The sequence below is a fragment of the Tachypleus tridentatus genome, chromosome 6, assembly GCF_004210375.1.
Source record: "Tachypleus tridentatus isolate NWPU-2018 chromosome 6, ASM421037v1, whole genome shotgun sequence".
NCBI lineage: Eukaryota > Metazoa > Arthropoda > Merostomata > Xiphosura > Limulidae > Tachypleus > Tachypleus tridentatus.
In genome coordinates this window covers 88,717,836-88,742,591 of record NC_134830.1, presented here as the reverse complement: position 1 = coordinate 88,742,591, position 24,756 = coordinate 88,717,836, and the positions used below count along the sequence as shown (strand labels likewise).

At 30.9% G+C, this 24,756-nt stretch overlaps 1 protein-coding gene across 6 annotated transcripts in view; it reads left to right on the top strand.

The window, feature by feature from the left end:
- The window catches only part of LOC143252989 (NPC intracellular cholesterol transporter 1-like), a 58,242-nt gene that overhangs the window by 20,497 nt on the left and 12,989 nt on the right, over window positions 1–24,756 (top strand). For 5 of the 6 annotated variants that reach the window (XR_013029290.1, XM_076505997.1, XM_076505998.1 and 2 more), the window contains exons 5-16: window positions 130–655; window positions 3,395–3,710; window positions 4,435–4,558; window positions 5,507–5,712; window positions 7,103–7,303; window positions 8,899–8,959; window positions 10,110–10,238; window positions 11,430–11,612; window positions 15,211–15,325; window positions 19,364–19,491; window positions 20,389–20,529; window positions 21,523–21,612. Coding sequence is in view for 5 of the 6 variants with exons in the window: in XM_076505997.1 (XP_076362112.1) it covers window positions 130–655; window positions 3,395–3,710; window positions 4,435–4,558; window positions 5,507–5,712; window positions 7,103–7,303; window positions 8,899–8,959; window positions 10,110–10,238; window positions 11,430–11,612; window positions 15,211–15,325; window positions 19,364–19,491; window positions 20,389–20,529; window positions 21,523–21,612 (2,220 nt within the window). In the remaining variant the exon portion in view is untranslated. The remainder of the gene's footprint in view (window positions 1–129; window positions 656–3,394; window positions 3,711–4,434; window positions 4,559–5,506; window positions 5,713–7,102; window positions 7,304–8,898; window positions 8,960–10,109; window positions 10,239–11,429; window positions 11,613–15,210; window positions 15,326–19,363; window positions 19,492–20,388; window positions 20,530–21,522; window positions 21,613–24,756) is intronic. The other variant, XM_076506001.1, reaches the window with a different exon arrangement.

Genomic DNA, 24,756 nt, shown 5'->3' with positions numbered 1-24,756 from the left:
AAACGTTATATTTAACTTTTGTATTCAATGTTCTTCTGCATCTTTAAATGTGTCTTTTACCCAAATTGAAGATGTAGGAAAAAATGATTTTTTTATTTTGATAATATATTTTTTTCATTATCATTATAGGTTACCAAAACAAATAAAACTATTCAAGGCAAAGAAATGGTCACTGAAATAAATTACTATATAACAGATGCTTTCACTGTGGGCCTGTACACCAACTGTGAAAATGTGCAGTTGCCCTCGGGAAATGTTAGAGCTATTGAGGTTCTGTGTGGTGCATGGGGTGATAAGTGCACTCCACGTCACTGGTTGGAGTATATGGGAACTCACAACCCTTCACCTTTTCAGATAAACTTTAAGTATTATGAAGGACCTGTACATGTTGGAAATGAAACCTACTTGCCAATGGACACGCATATTATTCCTTGCTCTCAAAAAGTTACTCCTCATGGTGAGGCTTGCAGCTGTGTAGACTGTCGTGCAAGTTGTGATACCCCTAATTTTCCTACTTTTCCTCCACCCCCACCTGAATGGAATATTTGGGAGATACCAGGAATGTGGGTGGTTATGAGTTTCGTTTTCATTGCAGCTGTGATAGCATTGGTGGTTGGGTTTGTCTTGAATACTCTGCTTGGAAAAAGGGAAGAAGGTAAGTTCAGTTTTAGTTATGTATGCGAGAGTGATCAGTAATAAAACGTTCACATTTGTTGTGCTTCAGGGTTAGTTCAATTCTGGTAATGTACACTGGAGGGAAGAGTAATAAAATTTCATATTTATAGTACTTCAGGGTTAGTTCAGTTCTAGTTATGTATACTAAAGAAAGTAATAATAAAACCTTCACCCCTGTAGTGTTTCAAGATTAGTTCTGTTCAAGCTTTGTTAACTGGGGAGAGTATTAATAGAGCTGTCACCTCTGTGATATTTCACTATAAAGACAGTTGGAGAAGGCCCGGCATGGCCAGGTGGGTTAAGGTGTTCGACTCGTAATCAGAGGGTTGCAGGTTTGAATCTATGTTGCACCACACATGCTCACCCTTTCAGCTGTAGGGGTACTATAATGTGATAGTCAATCCCTCTATTAATCGGTAAAAGAGTAGCCTAACAGTTGGCAGTGGGTGGTGATGACTAACTGCCTTCCCTCTGGTCTTACACTACTAAATTAGGGACTGTTAGTGCAGATAGCTCTCATGTAGCTTTGCGAGAAATTCCAAAACAAACAAACAAACAAACATGTTGGAGAGGATAATAATAAAGGTGTCATCCTTATGGTGTTTAGGGATATGTTCAGTTCCTGTTATGTACACCAGTGAGAGTAATAGTATTAAAATATTTTACCATTGTTATGTTTCAGGTGTTAAAGTGAAAGATATTGTAATTCTTGAATAAAATAGTTTAACTTGTGATATTGTCCAACTTCTTACATTCACAAGACTTGCATATTTGGGAACAGAAGATGCTCATTGTGTATAAATCTTAGGAGCATTTACAGTTATTATTATTGTAAGATGATGGATGATAACTCCTGGCATTTTCTTTATTTACTGTAGTGCTTGTTGTGAGATGACTATCCTTGTTGGTTTAACCTATAGCATAGCAGTTGTTTTCTTGTTGTGAGATGATGCCATCTTTGTAGGTTTAGCCTAGAACATAGTAATTATTTTCTTGTTGTGAGATTACTATCCATGTAGGTTTAACTTATAATGTAGTAATTGTTTTCTCATTATGAGATTACTATCCATGTAGGTTTAACCTAGAATATAGTAATTGTTTTCTCATTGTGAGATGATACTCTCCATGTACGTTTAACCTAGAATATAGTAATTGTTTATTTGTTGTTAGATTACTATCTGTGTAGGTTTAACCTAGAATATAGTAATTGTTTTCACATTGTGAGATAATACTATCCATGTAGGTTTAACCTAGGATATAGTAATTGATTTCTCATTGTAAGATGATACTATCCATGTAGGTTTAACCTAGAATATAGTAATTGTTATCCTGTTGTTAGATTACTATCCATGTAGGTTTAACTTAGAATAAAGTATTGTTTTCTTACAAGATGATGCCACCTCTGTAGGTTTAACCTAAAATATAGTAATTGTTTTCTCATTGTGAGATGACTATTCATGTAAGTTTAACCTAGAATATATAGCAATTGTTTTCTCGTTGAGAGATGATGCCATTCACGTAGGTTAAATCAAGAATATATTAATTGTTTTCTTTGACACTAAAGATCCAAGGTTTGTTTAGATTGTTTTCCATAACTGCTGTGAATGAATGTTATCTGTGTATTTTTAAACAATATATTTGAATTGTATACCTTGATACTTATAAAATTGTCCTGAAAATGTATGATTTATGAAAAAAAATTGCATAAATTCTTATACAAAGAGAATTCATCCATATATTTGTAATTCTAAAGTCAATAAATATGGTATTAGGCTCATTTTGCCTCTTTCATACTGATATTATTCTATAGATGTAAGATTTGTGTGACATTCTTCTCTATCATTGCTAATACCAAGAGGCCTTTATCTGTACGGACTTGAGTGGTGCTTTCAAGTTTGTCATTGTTACATTTAACAGTAAGATAATTTATTGACACACGAATACCACCAAACCATACGTTGTGGACAGTGTGTGTTTTGAATTTTGCACAAAGCTACTCGAGGGCTATCTGTGCTAGCCGTCCCTAATTTAGCAGTGTAAGACCAGAGGAAAGGCAGCTAGTCATCACCGCCAACTCTTGGGCTACTCTTTTACCAATGAATAATGGGATTGACCGTCACATTATAATGCCCCCACGGCTGAAAATGCGAGCATGTTTAACACGACGGGGATACGAACCCGCAACCCTCAGATTACAAATCGCATGCCTTAACACGCTTGGCCATGCCAAGAAAGATTTGATTTTATTGAATTCCATTTTTAATTTAACAAAACAAATGATAATTATAATGTTAAATCTTTCAACAGCTAATAAAATGTTAATTATATTGTTTAGTCTATTAACAAACATAAAATTACAGTTGTGTTAGTAAATCTTTCTTTCTGCACACTAGCTGCTTTTGTTTGTTTTTTTCCCAACTGGTCTTTTCTATGATCAAAAAAATTTCACAGAAGACCAGTTTTTCCCTCATTTGTGTGTGTGTGTGTGTGTGTGTGTGTAAGAAGCACATTTCATGTGTAACACAGCTAGCCATTTTCTCGTTTTTCTTTATCCAATATATTTTTATGCAACAAAATATTTTTATGTTATATGTACGTAGACATGTAATACATGTATTTATAGGATTACCTTTGAGTAAATCATTTGTTATCAGTGTTGTACTTATTACTTTTTCTAAACTGAATCTTTACTAGCTTTTCTAAGTATTTTGTCTCTAAGATTCAGACAACTTGCTAGACAGCAGTGAAGTGTCTCCTCGGGAGGAAGGGGCAGTTCATCCATCCTACGATTATAGTAAGAATATTCTAGAAAAAGTAGAAGTATATTTAGAATTAAGACTGGAAGATTGCTTTTCACATATGGGAACACAGTGTGCAACATACCCAGTCCTTGTACTATTATGTGGTGCTGTATTAGTGGCTGTGTTTTCTTGTGGTTTGTTGTTATTCACTGTCATATCAGATCCTGTGGAACTGTGGTCTGCAAAGCAGAGTGAAGCGAGAAAAGAAAGGGACTATTTCAATTCACATTTTCAGTAAGATTTTTTCTATTTCATAGATTGAAACATTTATTATAAGAGCTTAGAATCAATAGTATCACTCAACAGAGAACTGAGGAATATATGTTAAACCATAAATCAGGCTCCCAAATTAGTAATAGCTAGCTGCAGAATAACAAGATGTTGTAATATTTTGTCACTGACAGTAAGGAAGAACTAGCATTTTATGATAATCCAGACATGGATATTTGCCACCAATGGTCAAAGTCATTTAAAAAAACAAGTAAACCGTAAAATATATAGAATAAAGTATATTATGGTATTTATCAATTAACATATTCTGGTAATTTGTTCCATGTCATTTCAATGTGTATTGAATTTGAAATGACGGGTAAAAGTGGTTTCTTTCATTTTTGTGTTTTTTTTATTATTAAATGCAAGTATTATTATTAAGAATGATATAAAAATCTGTAGTTGATTAAAAAATATGAAATCAAGAATTTGATGCATTCTGAAAAAGTTCATGAGTTTTATTCATGTGGGCACAGATATTAGTTTTAAGCCTGAAAACAAAGGTAGAAATTCACTGTTTGAAATTTAAGTTAAAACTTTTAAAAGAACTACTACTGTAAGAAGGTTTCCTACCATAGTTTTTGTGCTTACACTTTACGATTTTATTTTCCTACTATTACAACCATTATTATTTATCCACAGTTATATACTGTAGTGAACTAATATAAAGTACTTAAATTCCATGTAGACCATTCTATCGAACAGAACAAATAATTATCACCAGAGTTGGAGGAGAGCCTATTAGATATGTAACACCAACTAATCAGAATCTCACTTTTGGACCATTATTTGACAAACACTTTCTTCATGAGGTAAGATAAGTGTGTGAGAAATGTTGTGTAAATGGTTGTAATAAGAGTTTACTTTTTGTCAGAAATTAGCTTTATTAATTTAATATTAAATTATGTATGTTTCCTTGTTTCAAACTCCTTTTGTTTCCCCACATACTACTACATCACTGGTTCTGTTATAAAAAATTGTAAACAACTACTATCTGGTAAGCCTTATTGAACATGTTACTTGTTGCTACTTGTTAGGAAGAAAAATGGTTTCAGCTTTAAAATTAATAAAACACAAAGACTTGCAGGTTTTACAGCAAAGAAAAACAACCTACATGTGCTTTTATGCATTAAGCAAGAATTCACTGTTTAGTTTTTAAATGTTTATAATCAACTGAACAGGAATAAAAGATCTGTTTGCTTCTTATTATCCTGTTACCCTATGTGTACCAGAGACAACTCTTAGTTTTAGTCTCCCATCTACACAAACATTAAAAAAAAAGGCTTGCCTTGCTATGCTTGAAGGGTGTCTTTATTTGTCAATGAACTTCTACTGTTTTACTTTAAACTACATTACTATCTCTACCTGTAGTACTGCATATTCATTGTAATGGGTAAAATGATAATACAGGATGTGACTGAACACTGTTGTTGTTTATTTTCACCCACAATGTTGAACATTTGTCTTAATAAATAAAATGGTAATACAGGGTATAACTAAATACTGTTGTCATTTATTTCCATCCATAATGTTGAACATTTGTCTTAATGGATAAAATGATAATGCAGGGTGTAACTAAACTAGGAATGTAAAATATATGTATTTTTTTTACATATTTTAAGATGTGTATTATCAGATTGTAAAATAAAAGTTTAAGGTTTGATAATTTCCCAGTGTGTGATACTATGGAGGTAACGATTTTCACAAGTATTGTGCTAGAAAACTAACAAGGTAATAATTAATGTGTTTATTTTTTCTAGGTCTTCAATCTTCAGAATGCTATAACATCACTAACTGCTAAAAATGGAGACAAAAACATCAGCCTTCCAGACATATGTTTCTCTCCCATGGAAAATGGATACTGCACCATTCAGAGTCCTCTCAGTTGGTTTCAGAACAATATTACAAATCTGGAATTAAACAAAGATGGTTATAACTATTTGGATCATATTCATTCCTGCTTACAGTTAGTTATACTTTCATTAATACATTTACAGTTTGTGTTGTAAATATCATGTAAAACATTTCCAACATTTTATTGATAATTAGATGTTTATATTAAATATTTATTTACAGTTTGAAAACTTGTTTATACATCCAAATATATCTTAGTACATTTTAAATCATCCATGAAAACTTTGGTGCACTTAATAGTTTTGTTTGGTAGTTTGAATTATGTGGTTTTTGTTAGTTTGCTACTGAATAGAAATATGGAATGTTAAAGCAACACATCGGGGGGTCTATCCTTGTACTTGTCTATGATTAGTATAATGTGCATACATACATACATACATACATACACTGCCTGTTAGAAGAAGTGTTACTTATCCACTGTTACTTAAATTATCCATATTCTTGACTGTTAGTAGCAGTGTTACTTAAATTATCCATATTCTTGACTGTTAGTAGCAGTGTTACTTAAATTATCCATATACTTGTCTGTTAGTAGCAGTGTTACTTAAATTATCCATATTATTGTCTTTTGGTAGTAATGTTGCTTAAATGATCCATATCCATGGTGTTTTATTTTTGTCAAAATGTTTTTTGATGTGTGGAATACATGGTATGCAGCAGTGTAAGGTTTTGTAGTTTGTTGTATCTTGGGATTTATTATTGTTTGTTTGTTTGTTGATTGTGTTGTTGATCTAGGGGTGTGCTTGTAATTTTTTCAACAGTTTTTGGAGGAGATTTGTTGATGTTGATGAAATGTTGTTTTATTTTGTTGATTTGGTAATTAATTTTATTGGGTGAGCATGGTTTTGTGGCTGAATTTATTTGATTTCCTAATATGTTCAGTTTTTGTTTGGGTTCATGTGCTGAGCCTAGGGAATCTATAGTCCTATATGAGTGATTTTTTTGTGGATTTCTGTTTTAAATTGCATATCAATTCTTGTGATCTTTAGGCTATAAATTAACCATATATCTATATACACATAGTAGGATCCCTTGTGTTTAAGATAATTGATAAAGTCAAGATTGTTTCAGCTTGTGAGACAGTGCGTATTTAAGGACTGTAAAATTTGATAGAAATTTAGGCATGTATATTGATCTATAATTAATATCAATTCAGTTTTCTGTGATTATATAGTTTTTAGTTCTATCTATTAAAACTATTCATTGCTAAACATGTATATGACAGAAGGAAACTGAATATTATATTTATCTAGGAGGACGTTTACATGTTTTCTAACTTGTACCATATACTTCAAGCATATGTTGTGTCTTATTTAAACAATGGTTCATATCTTGTTTTGGGTTATAAATTCTGTCTTTGTAATATGTGTAAAATAATATCAAATACTGAATCTAAGGTATTCATTGAAAATCTGGTAATGACGTTTTAATGTATTTTATAGAAATCCATTAGCTGTTGCTGATTCTCTTCCTTTGGGTCTGCCTTGTCTGGGAGATTTTGGTGGTCCTGTATATCCATATGTTGCTCTTGGTGGCTTTGAAGGACAGGATTATTCAAATTCTACAGCCTTAACCATTACTATAATGGTTAACAACCACAAAACAGATTCAGGCAATAGAGATGCCATGGCCTGGGAAAAAGTGTATGTGGTAGTTTTCTATTATATGTAATATTCTGATATAGTTTACATACAATGTTGTTCCTAGTGAATGTTAATAAAAACACTTTCCTTTTGAGAACTTAAAAGATTGCATTTTACTGAATATTAACATTGAAACATTTTCTTGCAATTATAATTTGTTGAGAGATTGCTTTTATTCTGTTAACCATTAAGTTACAATTTTTCAAGGAAGCAAAACCTTTATTCAGTATTCAAGAATGTTAGGAAACTGATAAAAATAAGAATTTAAAAGAGAAGTCTTGTATCTACAAATAAATAATGATTTAAAGAAAGAGCTGATATCATTTTGTACATATAGATATTTCTTTTATTTGTTCAGATATTGTTTAAGAAAACACTACTAAAAGTAAATCATTTTTATAAAGAAACTAAATATTTTATAACAAGGTTCTTTGTAATTTGGATAAGTCTTGAATATGTAACAGACACAAAATTAGATTACCTCTTTCTTCCCAATATCAAAAAGATTGATGTAACTTTGGTTTAGTATTATTGGAGATTTAAGCTTGCAAGATCATTATAGACTACTGGCTCATATTCTTAATACATTACTATAGATACTAGTTTGGGAAAGTTATAAGGGTTTTTTTAACTTCTCTCATTAGTCAAATTCTAAATCACCATTTTTATAGTCACTGACATTAGTTTCCTCAATCATCGTATGCTTTTAGCTAATCTTTGTAATACAATGCTCAGCATTAATGAGAACTTACCTTGCCAAAGCATTGTTAGGCTAATGTAACACCTTTTCAACATCATTGTAAATACCTGAGAGATGTTGGTGAAAAACAACTTCAGGTATTTGTCTGGAAACTCCTTACTGTTTACATTTTCAGGACTACTTGAGGTATTAACTCTGGCAGCTCCTTACTCATGCTCTTTACTTTTTCAGGACTATTTGAGGTACTAGCTATGACAGCTTTTTGCTTATTCTGTTTACCTTTTCAGGACTACTTGAGGTACTAGCTCTGATAACTCCTCACTCATGCCATTTACCTCTACAGGACTACATGAGTTATTAGCTCTGGAAACTCCTCACTCATGCTGTTTACCTTTTCAAGAGTACTGGAGCTATTGGCTCTGGCAACTCCTTACTTATGTTGTTAATGTTTTCAGGACTACTTGAGTTATTAACTCTGGAAACTCCTTACTCAGGCTGTTTACTTTTTCAGGACTACTTGACATAGTAGCTCTTACATCTCCTTGCTCATGCTGTTTATCTTTTCAGGACTACTTGAGGTATTAGCTCTTACAACTCCGTGCTTATGCCATTTACTTTTTAACCTCTGCTGTGATCATATGCTTAAGAGTTAAGTGTAAACTCCTGGTTGATGTTTTATGAATGCTCATTTTATTTGTTTTATAAATTAAGAAAAATTGATTCTAAAGATTTAATTTGTTTTTGTGTGTATTAAATTTTGTCTCAGAAACACTTCAAAATTATTTAAATATTGAGATTTTATCAAATTTATGAACTTTTTGTATGTTAGAATATAATAAAAGAAATTCTTTTTATATAGTTTCTGACCTTTATATATATCTTCTCTTTCAATTAGGTATGTAGGTTTTATGAAAAATTATTCTAATCCAAACATGACAATTTCTTTCTCTTCAGAGGTATGTTTTTACTTCTAATAAGTGAAACTTTTGTAGTTTGTTTAAAGCAATCGTTTCAAAGAGTTTATCTTTTTTTTCTTTTCTGATGAAAATTTAATTTAGTTTAGTTTTTTCTATAAGGCAGTTCTACTTTTGACATATTACCTAATCACTTGTCTGTAAACTTTACACCCAAATACTGAGAACTGATAAAGAAAACTGTAAAATCACTTTGATTATTACTATTATTCAATAGACAGTTTCACTCATTACAGGCAGACAATGTAATAAAGTTCTGTTCAAAAAGTAACTATCATGCTTATCCATTAAAACTCATCTAAATAGCATAATTACATTTTCTGTTTATGTGAACCCTAATAAAAAGATATATAGTTTAATAATTAGAAGTCATTGCACTTTGTACATTAGTTAAATTGTACCATGTAATTAAATACTTCAAAATAAAAATAACTATGGTTAAAGCCTCAAATTAAAACTAACAGTTTAGATGTTAAATATTCATGTACATTTTTTGTATTCAAAGGGATCACTGTAAATATTTGTGTGAAGGACGTTCACTGATGTGCTTCACATTTGCAGCCATATCAACATTAAATAGGTTATTTGGTTCAGAATGTTGGAATTTACATGTTCACATTAGATAGATTATTTGGTTCAGAATGTTGATATTTACATCTTTACATTAGATAGATTATTTGGTTCAGAATGTTGGTACTTGCAGCCTGTGTCCACATTAGATAGGTTATTTGGTTCAGAATGTTGGTATTTCAAAGTGAATAAAACACATCAGGCAGTTTAGTGGTGACTGTTTGTAAAATTAGTGTTGATTTTGATTTATACTTTAATATAATGTGAAATTTGAATTATCTTTTGAATTCAAATCATGTGTACTATGTCCATGGATGCAGAATAAGTTATAATGTATAAAACAGCTACAGTTATAGTTTGTTTCTTTTTGTATCTGTTAGTTGGCTTTTAATTTTCTGTGATACCTTTCTAAATGTTTTTGATACTTACAGAAACTGTCATTTTATTTTAAATTATATTGGTGGTTATTTTGATCACAACAACTATCTAAATACAGTTCTATGGTAATTAAAGTTGTCTCTATGTAGCTTATAACTTTAAAATTGAACTTCTTATTTCATAGAGGTCTATTCAAGATGAGCTGGACAGAGAAAGTGAGTCAGATGTTATCACTATTCTCATCAGCTACCTCATCATGTTTGCTTATGTTTCTATAGCATTAGGAAGATTTCAGGGTTTGAAACATGTGTTGGTAAGTAAATCAAAAGGAGATTTTTAGGCTTATAATATTTATTGATAAGTAAGATAAGGGATTAAACACCTGTTGTTAAATAAGGAATGAATATTTACATGGTTTAGACAACTTCTGTTAAATAATGAGGGTTTCCAAGGTTAAAACAACTGCTGTTAAATAATAAATGAAGATGTCCAATGTTTAGACAACTGCTGTTAAATAAAGAATGAAAATTTACATGGCTTAGACAACTGCTGTTAAATAATGAATGAAGATGTGTCCAACGTTTAGACAACTGCTGTTAAATAAACAATAAAGATTTTCAAGATTTAGACACTTGCTGTTAAGTAAAGCACAAGGTGGATATTATTTTTCTGATAAGCTGTTAAAATGTCATTATGTTGTTTTTAACCATGCTATTTTACTTTGTTTATCACTAGAACTGGCTTTGCACATGAGTTAGCTGGTTGTTTTAAACAATTATCCATTTGAACTGAATTCACTTTCATCCAGACTGTATAGCAACTGCCATAACTTAATCACCTGGTGTTTGGATGATGAAGTCCTTAGCTTTGGTATTCTGGAGGTTTTCCTTTATATGTACTCAGAATATTATTTGCTTCTTAGCTGTTTTGGTCTATCACATACTTCTGATGTTTTAAATGATTAGATGGATGTTATCTGCCCATATGACTGATATATGCTCAGTTTAGTGAGTGTTTTTTTGTGTTATATGTAATTTTTGTATTCCACATAGTCTTCTGATGTCTGCAGAACTTGGAGTCTATTATTGTTGGAAATTTCTACATTTTTTATGTTATGTATGCATTGAACAACTGTGAATTTTGGCATCATACTTGCTTTTATTATTTTTGTTCAGATTAAAATCTGTTTTCCAGCTTTGTAGTTCCTAACTTCATTTCTTGTGAGTAACATCTGAGCATTTGTGAACTTGCTTAAGTGCATAACAGCTTGAAGTGAATTTACTCTTATTGCTCACACTGAAAACAGATTATACTATTACTCTTTAACTTGCCTCTGAAATACTTTTTAGCAAGTCAGTGTTCCCTGATTTTTCTATCATTATTTAAGTTTACAAAATATATTTGTATTGTTGAAGTTGGTCTGTTGTACTAGTTTTTTTATACTATACATTTACTATTATAGCACAGATGAATACTACATTTAAAAGTTTTTTTTTTTTTGCAGGTTAATTCCAAGGTTACGCTAGGCTTAGGAGGAGTAGTGATTGTTTTATTATCAGTGACATCCTCTCTTGGTATCTTCAGCTATGCTGGTGTTCCAGCAACACTCCTCATTATAGAGGTTATTCCATTCCTTGTTCTAGCAGTTGGTGTTGATAATATTTTCATCCTTGTCCAGGCTTACCATGTAAGTTGTTGTATGTTTGTAATAGCAACATTGTGTTTGTATATGTTTATATATATCTTTATTAACAGGTAAACTAGGTATTCAGTTGATTGACTTAGTTTATTATTTATGAATTTACTAGTTTTTCTAACCAAAGATATTCTAAATATATAGGCCATAGACATGTATCTATACACATATATATATATATATATGGCATAAAATCTCTCTGTCTCTTATCTAACTACTCCTAGGTTGCTGGGACAATCTCAACCATAGTATAGAATAAAGGGGCATATCAGGGGTTGTTAACAGCTTCCCCTGCACCCCCTGTTATTGTTGTTATTTATCATATATTATCTTTGGTATAAGTTAACATTAATTATATTCCTAAATAGCACCAGGTCCTTACACATACAAACAAATTATTAAATTTTCTATAACACAAAAATACACAAAGTGTGTGGGAGGGCACACAAACATCTTATTTATCTTAGAGCATTTACCAGCACTCACTATGGAGGAATCCAGTGAAAAAAAATGTCCACCACTATTGCAGTAACACGTACACTGTGCTGAAATTTCTACTCCAACAGTTGTCATTAGGCTGTGAAGAGCTGTTTCGTGAGTTACACCTACTTCCTACTTTGACCCATGACATTTCGACTTCAGTCCTCAAGATACTCCTGTGGCTAATGACATTTAATTTAATTATTTTAAACACTAGTTAAGAGATTGGTGTTGAAAGCAGGTAACAGAAAGCACCTCTACTGCCACTACCTCTTAACACTTTCACAGCAGGCTCTCTATAACATACACGAGTTTGTATACACATTGGTCACAACAGGGACTTCCTGGCTTCATTGGCACCAGCTAGTTAAAGTAGGTTTATCTGGGGTCCTCCAGTTTCCCCCACATCAAAAAATGGCATATAACCTTCAGATCCCCACCACCAAATCCCATATTGGTCATTGATCTTGTGATACTCATACTCATCACCCTGGTGTCTATCATTGATTATTTTCTGCTGATGCTTCCTTGCTTGTGTTTTTCAAGTAACAAGATTTAAAAGTCTCTTGTGCAGGGTGAGGAGAAAGGAATTTTCTGAACACCCCAGGTTATATCTGCTTCCAAGCTCAGGCTTGGGACAGATAACTTTAAACCAAAACATCCGTCACATGTTTTCTTCTTCTTCGTGCCTGGCTAAAATTACATAACTTGCAATAATGCAGTGCATATGCACTCATGTTACAGTATGCAATTGTATGAAACTGACCTTTAGTCTTTACAAAGTCTGTTGCATTTTAGTAGACTGGTATCTTGTAATATACAGTCACATTTCAGTTATTAAACATTATATATGTATATAGATTATTACTATTTAGAAATATGTTATTAAAGTTATTTTTCTTCAAATGTAGAACAATAAATAAAGAAGTAAACTTTGTTTTTTGAACTTGATTACAGTTTCATATAAGTTGCTATTTGATGTAGGTTACCGTTTGTTGTAGGTTACTGTTTGATGTAGGTCACTGTTCCATGTAGGTTCCTAAGCCTTCCAAAATTTTACATGTGGAGGCTATGAAATGAAATATTTTTGTTTTATATATATATATTTACAGTTGATTAACAAAACAAATCATAAATTACTGTATTGATACCACTGAATTCCACTATGATTTATCAAGTTCAGTAAGTAAGCTTTATTTAGCTCTAAAAAATATGAAATTTTGAGCAGACTAAAGATGCAACCTACCTCCTTCGAATTTTGCTTCAAAAGAACAAAATAGTTTCTAATGTATTAAAATGGCTGAAAAAGCCACTTGGGGAACATTCTATGCTATCAGTTAATTATTCACATGTAATATATTGAAGTAAGTGTATATAAGGGACCATTTTCAAAAATGGAAAGAGGTGAACAGAGCCACTCAGTTTTATTCAGTACATAAGCCATATCAACAATGTGAAAAGATACGAGTTTCTTGTTTTATATTCTAGCTTCTCAATATTGCTAAGTTCAGTTCATAATTTGTAAAAAAACTTTAGGCTTAGAATTTTAACATCACAAACATCTAATTTAAACCAGTATTGCATTCAGTATAGCATGTGACTCACTAACATCGATATTTAGGTATGTTCTTTTAATATTTATAAAAGAAGTTAAGTAATGTATAACACCAAATTTGAATTATAGTCTACAATTTGAAACCAAATGTATTGACATAAATTCATAAAATAGTAGTTCAGTAAAATTGCAAAGAGACCTAGAATTAATAACATTATGGTACTTGGTTTTATTAGTAGAATGACTATAGAAACTTGGATGATTGTGTAAAGCATACAGTGTTTACATCAATATCGTGACCTGTAGAGATGTAGAATTAATAACATTATGGTACTTGGTTTCATTAGTAGAATGACTAGAGCAACTTGGGTGATTGTATAAACCGTATGGAGTTTACATCAGTATCATGGTACGTGTGAAGAGATGTAGAATTAATAACATTATGGTACTTGGTTTCATTAGTAGAATGACTAGAGCAACTTGGGTGATTGTATAAACCATACAGTGTTTATATCAGTATCATGATACTTGTAAAGAGACGTAGCATTATGACATTATTGTTCTTTGTCAAAACAGTAGCTAATGATTAGATTTCATTTGTTTCTTATGACAAGTGTGATTGCTTCTCTTTACATTTGTTCACTTTTCAAGACAAGTTTGTTTATTCTTATCAAAACAGTGCAAATGTTATAAATAAATCACTTATTGAAATATGCTCAAGTTAAACATAAAACTTTAATATTGGATTTAAGGACTTCTCTTTGTCAATCAGAATACCTCAATAAAGGAATCTAACACATATTCCAAAAGATATTTACCATCTGTTAACAATATAGCTATTCTTCATCACTGGCTTTGCCTATCTAAGCATTGGTCTTATGTGCTCTAGTCTTTTATGCCCCACTTAAGTACCCTCAGCAGTATCTATTCTGCAAATTTCCCTACCCTTGTCAATGCAAAGAACAAAATTAAGTTTCAAAGCACAGTGAAGAACAAAATATTTATTAGATATTTCAGCCAACTAGTTTCAGTAAGGACTGAACGTAAATATCATGTATAAATGTAAACACACATGTGAATGTACATGTATAAATTTATATAAAGGTTATAAAGGTGGTGTAAACTAATGTTTAATTAGTGAAATAAAATTTGAAGCCATAGAACTTCTTACCAAATTGGAATAATTCTTCAATCCATGTTTCTTTTGACTTGCATGTCTGATACCTTATGATAGTTATACTTGTATCTTTGAAACCTTTACTCTAACACTTACTCTAGTTCGTTATTCCTCTTCACATTAACTATATCTCTTGCCATCTGATTAGTATGACCAGATAAATAAATGTATAAATGCTGTAAATGTAATTGGTTTTGAAAATTATAAGTTTTATATTAGACCAGTTCCAGTATGATTTACAGATGGAACCAAGTATGTTGTAATGCAAGATTAAAATCTATTAGTCATATAAATTATAAAAAAGAATGAAATTCATGAGATTGTTTAATATTTTTAATCATCCTTTCTAATATATATTTTAATTTTCAACAATATAGCGAGACAATAAGCTTGAGATGGAATCTCGAGAAGAACAGATTGGACGAATTCTTGGTGAAGTTGCCCCATCTCTGCTCTTAGCTAGCCTTTCAGAATCATCTTGTTTCTTCCTGGGTAAGATACTATTCAATAAGTTATCTGCTTATCTGCTAATTATTTTATTTTGTGTACTAATTTTGTATCGATATTAATTGTGTGTCTGTGATGATTGTTTTATGTATTGATTCTATCAGTTCTCAAAAGTGTCTACATAACTGTAACTACATTAATTCTATCAGTTTTCATCATAAGTTAATGTCAAATGTTTATGTATAACTATAACTACACTAATTCTGTTTTCATCATTAGTTAATATCAAAAGTTTGTGTTTAACTATAGCTACACTAATTCTATCAGTTTTCATCATAAGTTAATGTCATGTATCTATATAACTATAACTACACTAATTCTCTCAGTTTCTATCATCAATTAATATCAATATTTTATGTATTACTACAACTACACTAATTCTATCACTTTTTTGTCATTAGTTAATGCCAAATTTTATGTATAACTATAATTACTCTAATTGTATCAGTTTTTATCATTTGTTAATGTTAAATGTTTATGTATAGCTATAGCAACACTAATTTTATCATTTTTAATCATTAGTTATTATCAAAAGTTTATGTATATCCATAAATACACTAATTCTATGAGTTTTCATCATTAGGTAATGTTGAAAGTTTGCAAATAACTATAACTTCACTAATTCTATCAGTTTTCATCATCATTTAATGTCATATGTGTCTGTATAACTATAACTACACTAATTCTATCACTTTCCATCATTAGTTAATGTGAAATGTTTATGTATGAATATGACTGCACTAATTCTATCAGTTTTCATCATTAGTTAATGTCAAATGTTTATGTATAACTGTAACTACACTAATTCCATTACTTTTTGTCATTATTTAAGTCACAAGTTTATCTATAACTAAACTAATTCTATCAGTTTTCATCATCACTTAATGTCCAAATTTTCTGTATAATTGTAGGTACAATAATTGTCAGTTTTCATCATTATTTAGTGTCACAAGTGGCTATATCTATAACTACATTAATTCTATCAGTTTTGATCGTTACTTAATGTCAAATGTTTATGTATAACTATAACAATTGTATCATATTTCATTGTTAATTAATGTCAAAAGTTTCTGTATAACTATAGCAACACTAATTCTATCAGTTTTCATCATTAGTTAATGTCACAAGTTTATGTATAACTACACTGCTGGCCAAAATCTTAAGGACAATGAACATAAAGAAAAAATATGCATTTTGCATTGTTAAACTCAACCAATTATTTGAGTAGAGCTTCAAAAGATGAAAATAAGAAAAGGGAAAATAAAAATAAAAAATATTTTAGCATTTAAGAGGGAAAATGTGAACACTGTGAAATTAGCCTAATTACTAGGTGGTCAAAAGTTTAAGACCATACTGAAACGAAGCATTTATCAGTAAACACATAACAAAATTTAGTCATTTGTGTCCAAGCATTAGCATTTTCAACATCTCCCACTGACATCTCCTGTGTTACATTGGGTGAAAACATGGCAAAGGCTAAAAAGTTGACAGAGTTTGAACGTGGCAGAATTGTTGAGCTGCAAAAGCAAGGTCTCTCAAAGTGCCATCACTGGTGAGATTGGGTGTAGTAAAACTGCTTTTGCAAATTTTTTGAAAGATCCTGAGGGATACGGAATGAGAATTTCAATTGGTCGGCCCAAGAAAATTTCGCTGGTGTTGAGCAGAAGGATTCGACGGGTTGTCCGGCAAGACACCAGTCAATCGTCGAACCAGATTAAGGCCTTTACAGATGCAGAATGCAACTCAAGAACAGTAAGATGGCATCTATGAGAGAAAGGCTTTAAAAACTGTAAATGTTTTCAAAGGCCATGCCTCCTTCCACACCACGAAACAGGTTTTAGAATTATTGTATTAGTATTCATGCTTTCATTGGAAGGAAATACATGATTGTCTAAAATGGTTTTAGTGAAATCTTGATTCAAAAAGAAAAAAATAATTTGGTTTAGGTGTGAAAGCTTATAGGGCTTATTCCACTGATTTAGTATTACTAATGACCTTGTAGTGTTATCATGCGTTAATATATTTGTGGTGTTACAACAACTTTCATATGAGATGGCTGCTTAACTCAGCTTTACCAAATTTAAGAATAAGAAACATGTACCCAAGAATGTTTCTCTTATCAGTTTAAAGGTGGGTTGTCATGACACAATGGTGTCATAACACAAAAATAGTTTAGTACCTGAATTAAATGCTTTTGTAATTATAATTAGAAACACGAGCCATGTGCTATTCCAAATGATAGAAAAGAAAGATACCAATATAGTCAGGGAACTGGACATTACAATGAAAAACAGATTGAGGACTTGTGTCATTAAGCTTGATTGGCCAGCATAGTGGTAAATGAGAGAATTAAGTTCACAACTTGTTGATAGAGAACTAATATGATGCTCATTTTTCCCCACTACATTTACAATTTAAATTCTGGTTAAGTAGTTAGCACACAAGATCATGTACAAAAGAAAAATTGTAATGGTTTTCAGAGGAGATTCAAAAGTTGAGTGCTTTCAAATGATTCACTAATCTTCTTCGGGAAAATAAAGGGTTATGCTTAATGAGTGAAATATATAGGCAGGGATGTTGATGTCACATAACCAGATGTTCATTACAAGTTACCCTTGTGAATTAGCTAGTCATAATCTAGAGATGTTGATGCCAGGTTTAGTTTGTGCCAAAGGTATGTGTTCAGTACATGAAAGACTTAAGTGTGATAATAGTTATAAGAAATGTTAACATTTTTTAAGTCTTTATAAAAATGAAATGAAATGACAGCAAAAGGATGTGGCAAATAGAGAAATTAATAATGTGACACTGTATGAAATAATAACAATATAAAGAAACTAAAACAATAATAATTGTTTAATATAAAGTAAATTTAATGATGAATTTAGTTTTGATGATGTTTTAGTGGCATAAAGGTTAACAATTCTAGATCAAAACTATACAGGAACATTTGAATAACTACAAATCAACAATCAGAACAAACAAAGTCACCAAACCTTTTAACATGTCTGGACACTTTTGAAGACATTAAACTGATGGGAAAAGTAACAAATTTTGAATCTAACAGATCCATGTTTCTGAAAAAAATTTTCCAAACCAAAATAATAATGAAATTTACTTTACATTATTAATATTATTCATACTTTAATTTCTCTGTATTTTTATTATTTCATATATATTGCATCAAATTATAATTTAATCTATTTCTTTTCACCTTTTGCTGTTATTTTATTTTTAAGTTTAATTTTATCTTTTAAAAACAATACTAATAAAAATAGTAATTAAAAAATTGGTTAACATTTCAAAAACCTTATCACACATAAGCCTTTTATGTTCTGTACACACCTTTTTGACACAAACTAAACCTGACATCAACATCTTCAGGTTATGATTGGCTGGTTCTCAAGGCTATTTCATATTGAATATATGGTTAATGTGATGTTGACACCTATGCCTATATATTTCATTACACTTATTAAGAATAGTGAACATTAAAATTTAAATATATACATGTAAAAGTCATTCCAAATGTATAGTTTTGAAACATTATAAAATTCTATTGGATCTCTCCTCATAAAGAAAAAAGGATGGTACATACTGTACACAGGGAATTAGACCTCCCAATCCTAAAATGCAAAGAACCTGAAGTGAAAGCATACACTCATTTGAAAAGTCTTTTTTTTTTTTATGAACATAAAAGTGGTCTTAATGAAAACTACCTTTTGGCTTCAAAATATGCTTAATTTGTACTGCAGAAAGACAAGAAATCGTTTAGTGATTTGTCTCATGACACAAATTTTCAGAGGTTTTAGGCACCTTGGACCTAGCATTTTGACTGATATAATGACAAAAGAATCTTGTAGGACAGTATAAATCATGCACTGGAGTTGAAATATAATGTATATCATCATATAATTGACTCTTTATCTAGTATATTATATACATATATATATATATATATATGTGTGTGTGTGTCAGGTTTAACAAAAACATAATGGTTATCAAATGTTATGTTGTCTCTAGGTGCCCTCTCTAGTATGCCAGCAGTTCACATATTCTCCCTGTATGCAGGCTTGGCTTTGCTCATAGATTTTTTACTCCAGATCACATGCTTTGTAGCATTACTTTCCTTGGATTCTAGGAGGGCAGAAGTAAGTGTCATGCCCTTTTGCTTAAAACAGAAAATACAGTAGATGTACTGAAAAAGAATAGTTTTTGATAACACTGAAGAAAATAAAATGGTTTGATAAACATTGTTTAACTCTATACTTATTATTGATTTTTTTTAATTTTTTCCACATCTACACAATCCATCGAGGTATAAATATACTAAGCACAGTTGCAAGCCTTCAGAAGTATGTAACTAGTACTCTTGTAACTTGTAAAATATAACTAAATCAGCAGTATACCAACATGTTACAACAGATTACATCTAACCTGACCAAACAGTACTGGCATATAAGAAATTAAACAGGTTACATATGACATGATCAAACAATAATGGTTTACTTACATTTGACATGTTACAACAGTACTGGTTTAGTTGTATTTCATGTTGTAACATGTTGATTTACTTATATTTGACACAATTGTAGTATGTGAAAATATAACTAAACCAACAGAGTTATAGCATGTGAAATATAACTAAACCAGTGCTGTTGTAGCATGTAAATATAAGTAAACCATCATTGCTTTAATTCCAGTACTGTTTGATCAGGTTAGAAGTAACCTGTTTAGTTTCATATGTTCCAGTACTGTTTGATCAGGCGAGAAGTAGCCTGTTTAATTTCTTATATTCCAGTACTGTTTGATTAGGTTAGAAGTAATCTGTATAATTTCTTATATTCCAGTAATGTTTGATTGGACCAGATGTAAACTAAAACATTCTGTAAGTAGTGTTTTAGTTATATATATTCCACATGTATTGCCTCTTAAAGAAGCAGAGATTACAAAAGTCGACAAGTATCAACCACTGTTTAACCTTTAAAGAAAAATTAAAAGTTGTTCCTGGTTGGTATTTTTAATGTTATTTATCTTTTAATTTGTAGGCACATAGGTTTGACGTTCTGTGTTGTGCTAAAGCTGAAAAATATGAATTGTTAGGTAACCATGGTAATAGCTGGCTCTTTATCATCTTCAAGAATTATTATGCTCCATTTCTGATGAAAACACCTGTGAGAGTCACAGTGGTAAGTATTAACATTATAAAACTGTTAGGTGACCAGGAAACAACTGGTTTCACTATCTTCAAGAACTGTCCCATTTCTAATGAGACCAGCTCCACTATCAGTGTAACAGGAAATATTTCGTTATTCTACCTTCATTTGTAAAGTAGTAGAATTACCATCAGTGTAGTGGGAGATGTATCATTACTCTACCTTCATTTGTAAAGTTGTAGAATTACCATCAGTGTAGTGGGAGATGTATCATTACTCTACCTTCATTTGTAAAGTTGTAGAATTACCATCAGTGTAGTGGGAGATGTATCATTACTCTACCTTCATTTGTAAAGTAGTAGAATTACCATCAGTGTAGCATGAGATATATCGTTATTTTACCTTTATTTGCGTAGTAGTAAAATTACCATCAGTGTAACAGATGTTTTCTTCATATGTTTACTGTACTTAACGTAAAAGTACTTATAATTGTCACTGTGTAGTTGACAATGTTAGAAGTAATTTCTGCCCACATTTCTTACCTAAACTGGTATGCCTGTTGAGATTTGTCTATTGAAAGTGAAAACGTTTTTGAAGTAACACTTGTAGAAGTGTTTTGTTCAAACTTGTTCTACGTAATGGAGGACACTCCACTTAACAAGTTACGAATTTAAATTATAATTGCCTTTAAAATGTTAAAATAAACATGCAGATATTGTTTGAAATTATGATTTTTGGGATTGAAGGATGATAAGAATGGTTATCTGATAGACCATTATTATTATTATTATTATTATTATTTCTGTATTATTCATTACTGAAAACAATTATTTGATGTTCATCTGTATTAATAACTTTAATCACCCTATTGATGTGAGCATTAGCTTTTATTGGCAGTTGAATTTCAGGTATTGTGATTGAAAATATGGCTTAGTTTTGAATGTTACAACTAGAATTACAACATGGTATTTTTTGGCTGATACATTATTTCTGTATATTAACAAACATTTTGATTATTTATTTTAGCTAACTTTTTTTGTTGGCTGGTTGTGTTCTTCAATTGCAGTTCTTGATCAAATAGACATTGGACTAGACCAGAAGCTGTCCATGCCTCAGGTAACTATCAAATAATATTATTAATAATTTCTGATAGTGTATCATTCCTATCTCTTGAATGTTTCCTTGTCACATTGGAAATACTTAACCAACATGCTTGAATGTTAACAGCTTATGAAGTAATATTTAGTTTCATATTTAAAAAGTCATTATTTTTCTATCATTTTTTATGTTGTGAAATTTCTAAAATTTTGTTGAAAAACTGTTGTAAAAATATTAAAATACTTCTTTTTACATTAAATATTTTTTTATTGTTGATAACAAGTTCAATTTTATGTATAATTAATGAATTTCAAGTTCATTGAAATTCATCATACTTTATTTAGACAATTGTGGTAGTGGACACTTACGGATTTAAACCATAAATAAATAGTAAAGAGTGATCAGTGAATTATAACTTGACCTTCAACATCACATCAATCTGATAAACGTTTTGCTAACCATGATCAATTTATAGCTAATGTGGTTTGTTTTCAACTGATAATAAGTTGTTTTATTGTTTGAATATGATATAATAAGTTATATTCAATAAATAAGCATTCTACTCAGCTACCAATACTAGACCTAACTAAATCTTACCTGATCTTTTTTCTTAGAATATAAATTTTGTAGTTTTCAAGCAGATATAATGCAAAATATTTTTCAGAAATAAAGATAACAACTAAAGGTACGATAAAATAATTCACGTTTCTGTATCAATCCATAAGTATTTTTGAATTAAAAATTGTGGAAATACAATTGGAGTTGTTATATTTAATTACATATTGAAGTTTAATATGAACATGCGCACTCAGCACCTAAGGTTTAACTGACAGAAATACCAACCACATTAGTTTTAGAAGAAAAATGCTGTATTTTCTACAGAAATCCAATCAAATGCCATGTATGTTTTCAGTACCAGCAAAATTTTTTCTCTCGCTTATGTTTTAAAGTTATTTTCTAAAAAGTACATGGTTTAAACTCTGTCAAACAGTTATAAAGTGTCACTAATGTTGAAAGTCGCAAAGTATAATGCTTCATAAACTGTATCATAGAACTATGAAATAATGGGAAGGTATTATGACATCCCAAAAATGGTCTTGGCAATGTGTTTGGACTTCCTATAGAGATAATGATCATTTACAGCATATCATGACAACTTAAAAAGGAAGACAATGTTAGGGAGAAGGGCCATGATAATGTATTGTAATGTCCTAGAGACATAGGTTATGACATTTTATTGTCATATCCCAGAAATTGTTTTAATAACCATTTTATGATATCCTAGATACAAAGTGAGTGACAGTATTGTAATATCCTAGAGACAAAAGTCATAACAGTGAATTGTGATCTCAAAATACCCCAAATTCTCAACGCTGTTGCCCAGTGAGCTGGACAACAATTACTTATTTTAGGTTTTCATTACTCACTTCTTCTTATCATCAATCACTGACTTTAGCTAGCTGATAACTGTCCTGGACTTTAACAGCCATCACTTCTGTAAAGTTCCCAGCATTGTGTCTTATATGTACGTAAGGTGTTTATTACTGACCTAACTTATTCTTATGATCACTGACTTTAGCTACTTCATTATTATCCTGGACTTTAACAGTGTCATCACTTCTGTAAAGTTACCAGCATTGTGTGTTATACATACTTAAGGTGTGTGTTAGTAACTTATTCTTATGATCACTGACTTTAACTATCTGATAACTGACATGGACTTTAACAGTGTCATCACCTCTGTAAAGTTACCACTAATGTGTCTTACATTTAGTTCAGATGTTTGTTTCTAACTTATTCTTTTGATCACTATCTTTAGCCAGCTGATAACTGTTCTGGACTTTAACAGTGTTATTGCCTCTGTAAAGTTACCATCATTGTGTCTTGTATTTAGCTCAGGTGTTTGTTACAAACTTATTCACTAACTTTAGCTATCTGATAACTGTCCTGGACTTCAACAGTGTCATCACTTCTGTAAAGTTACCAGCATTGTGTCTTATACATACTTAAGGTGTGTGTTAGTAAGTTATTCTTATGATCACTGACTTATGCTATCTGATAACTATCCTGGTCTTGAACAGTGTCATCATGTTTGTAAACTTACCAGCATTGTATTTTATACTTTCTTCATGTTTTTGCTACTAACTTATTTTTATGATATCTGACTTTAGCCAGCTGTTAACTGTCCTGAACTTTAACAATGTCATTACTTCTGTAAAGTTACCATTATTGTGTCTTATATTTAGTTCAGGTTTTTGTTACTAACTTCATCTTATGATCACTGACTTATGCTATCTGATAACTATTCTGCACCTAACAGTGTCATCACCTCTGTAAAGTTACCAGCATTGTGTCTTATATTTAATTCAGGTGTTTATTACTAACTTATTTTTACGATCACTAACTTTAGCTATGTGATAATTGTCCTGGGCCTTAACGGTGTTATCGCCTTTGTAAAGTTACCAGCATTGTGTCTTATACTCAGTTCAGGTTTTTTTTCTCACTGTTTGCAGAGTTTGTGGTGATTGTCATAGACTTGACATGCTTGCAAGTATGACTCCAATGACCAAGGATTTTGTTCTCTATATTACAATGAGCCATCCTTATCTTCTAATAATTGGCTTGTCTGTTTTCAATGGTAATGTAGTGCCTTGGTGTTTTCATGTTTCTTCTCAGCAAGTGAGAAAGTGTCAGTTTTGCAGATGTTTCTTTATTCTGAAAGCATCTTGGAACAAATACTGCCAGTTTTAATCTTAGGTTGGGAATTGCTCTGCTACATTGCTTTTTATTCTTTTCATGTTCTATCTTCCATATAGGTTTTGTATACTTTTTCTATTCAACTTTTTATATAAAATTGAAATGACATACATGTTTCATATGGTGCATGCTGCAACTGAGATACAGAAGTATCCTGCTAAGATGGTAAATTATAACAAGTTCTTTGTTTTGAGAAATGTCATTCATTCTGTGTTATAGACACGTGCGCACGCACACACTCTTGCACTTGTGTGTGTGTGTGTATAAATTTCTATCTTCTATGTAAAGTTTATATTTAATGGTGGTATTTTAATAATATAAGAATTGTCTTGATAACCTTTGAACAGATCAGGAAAAAAAAAATTAGCTATTGTTCACCATTGTACTAGAACTAACAACTTATCA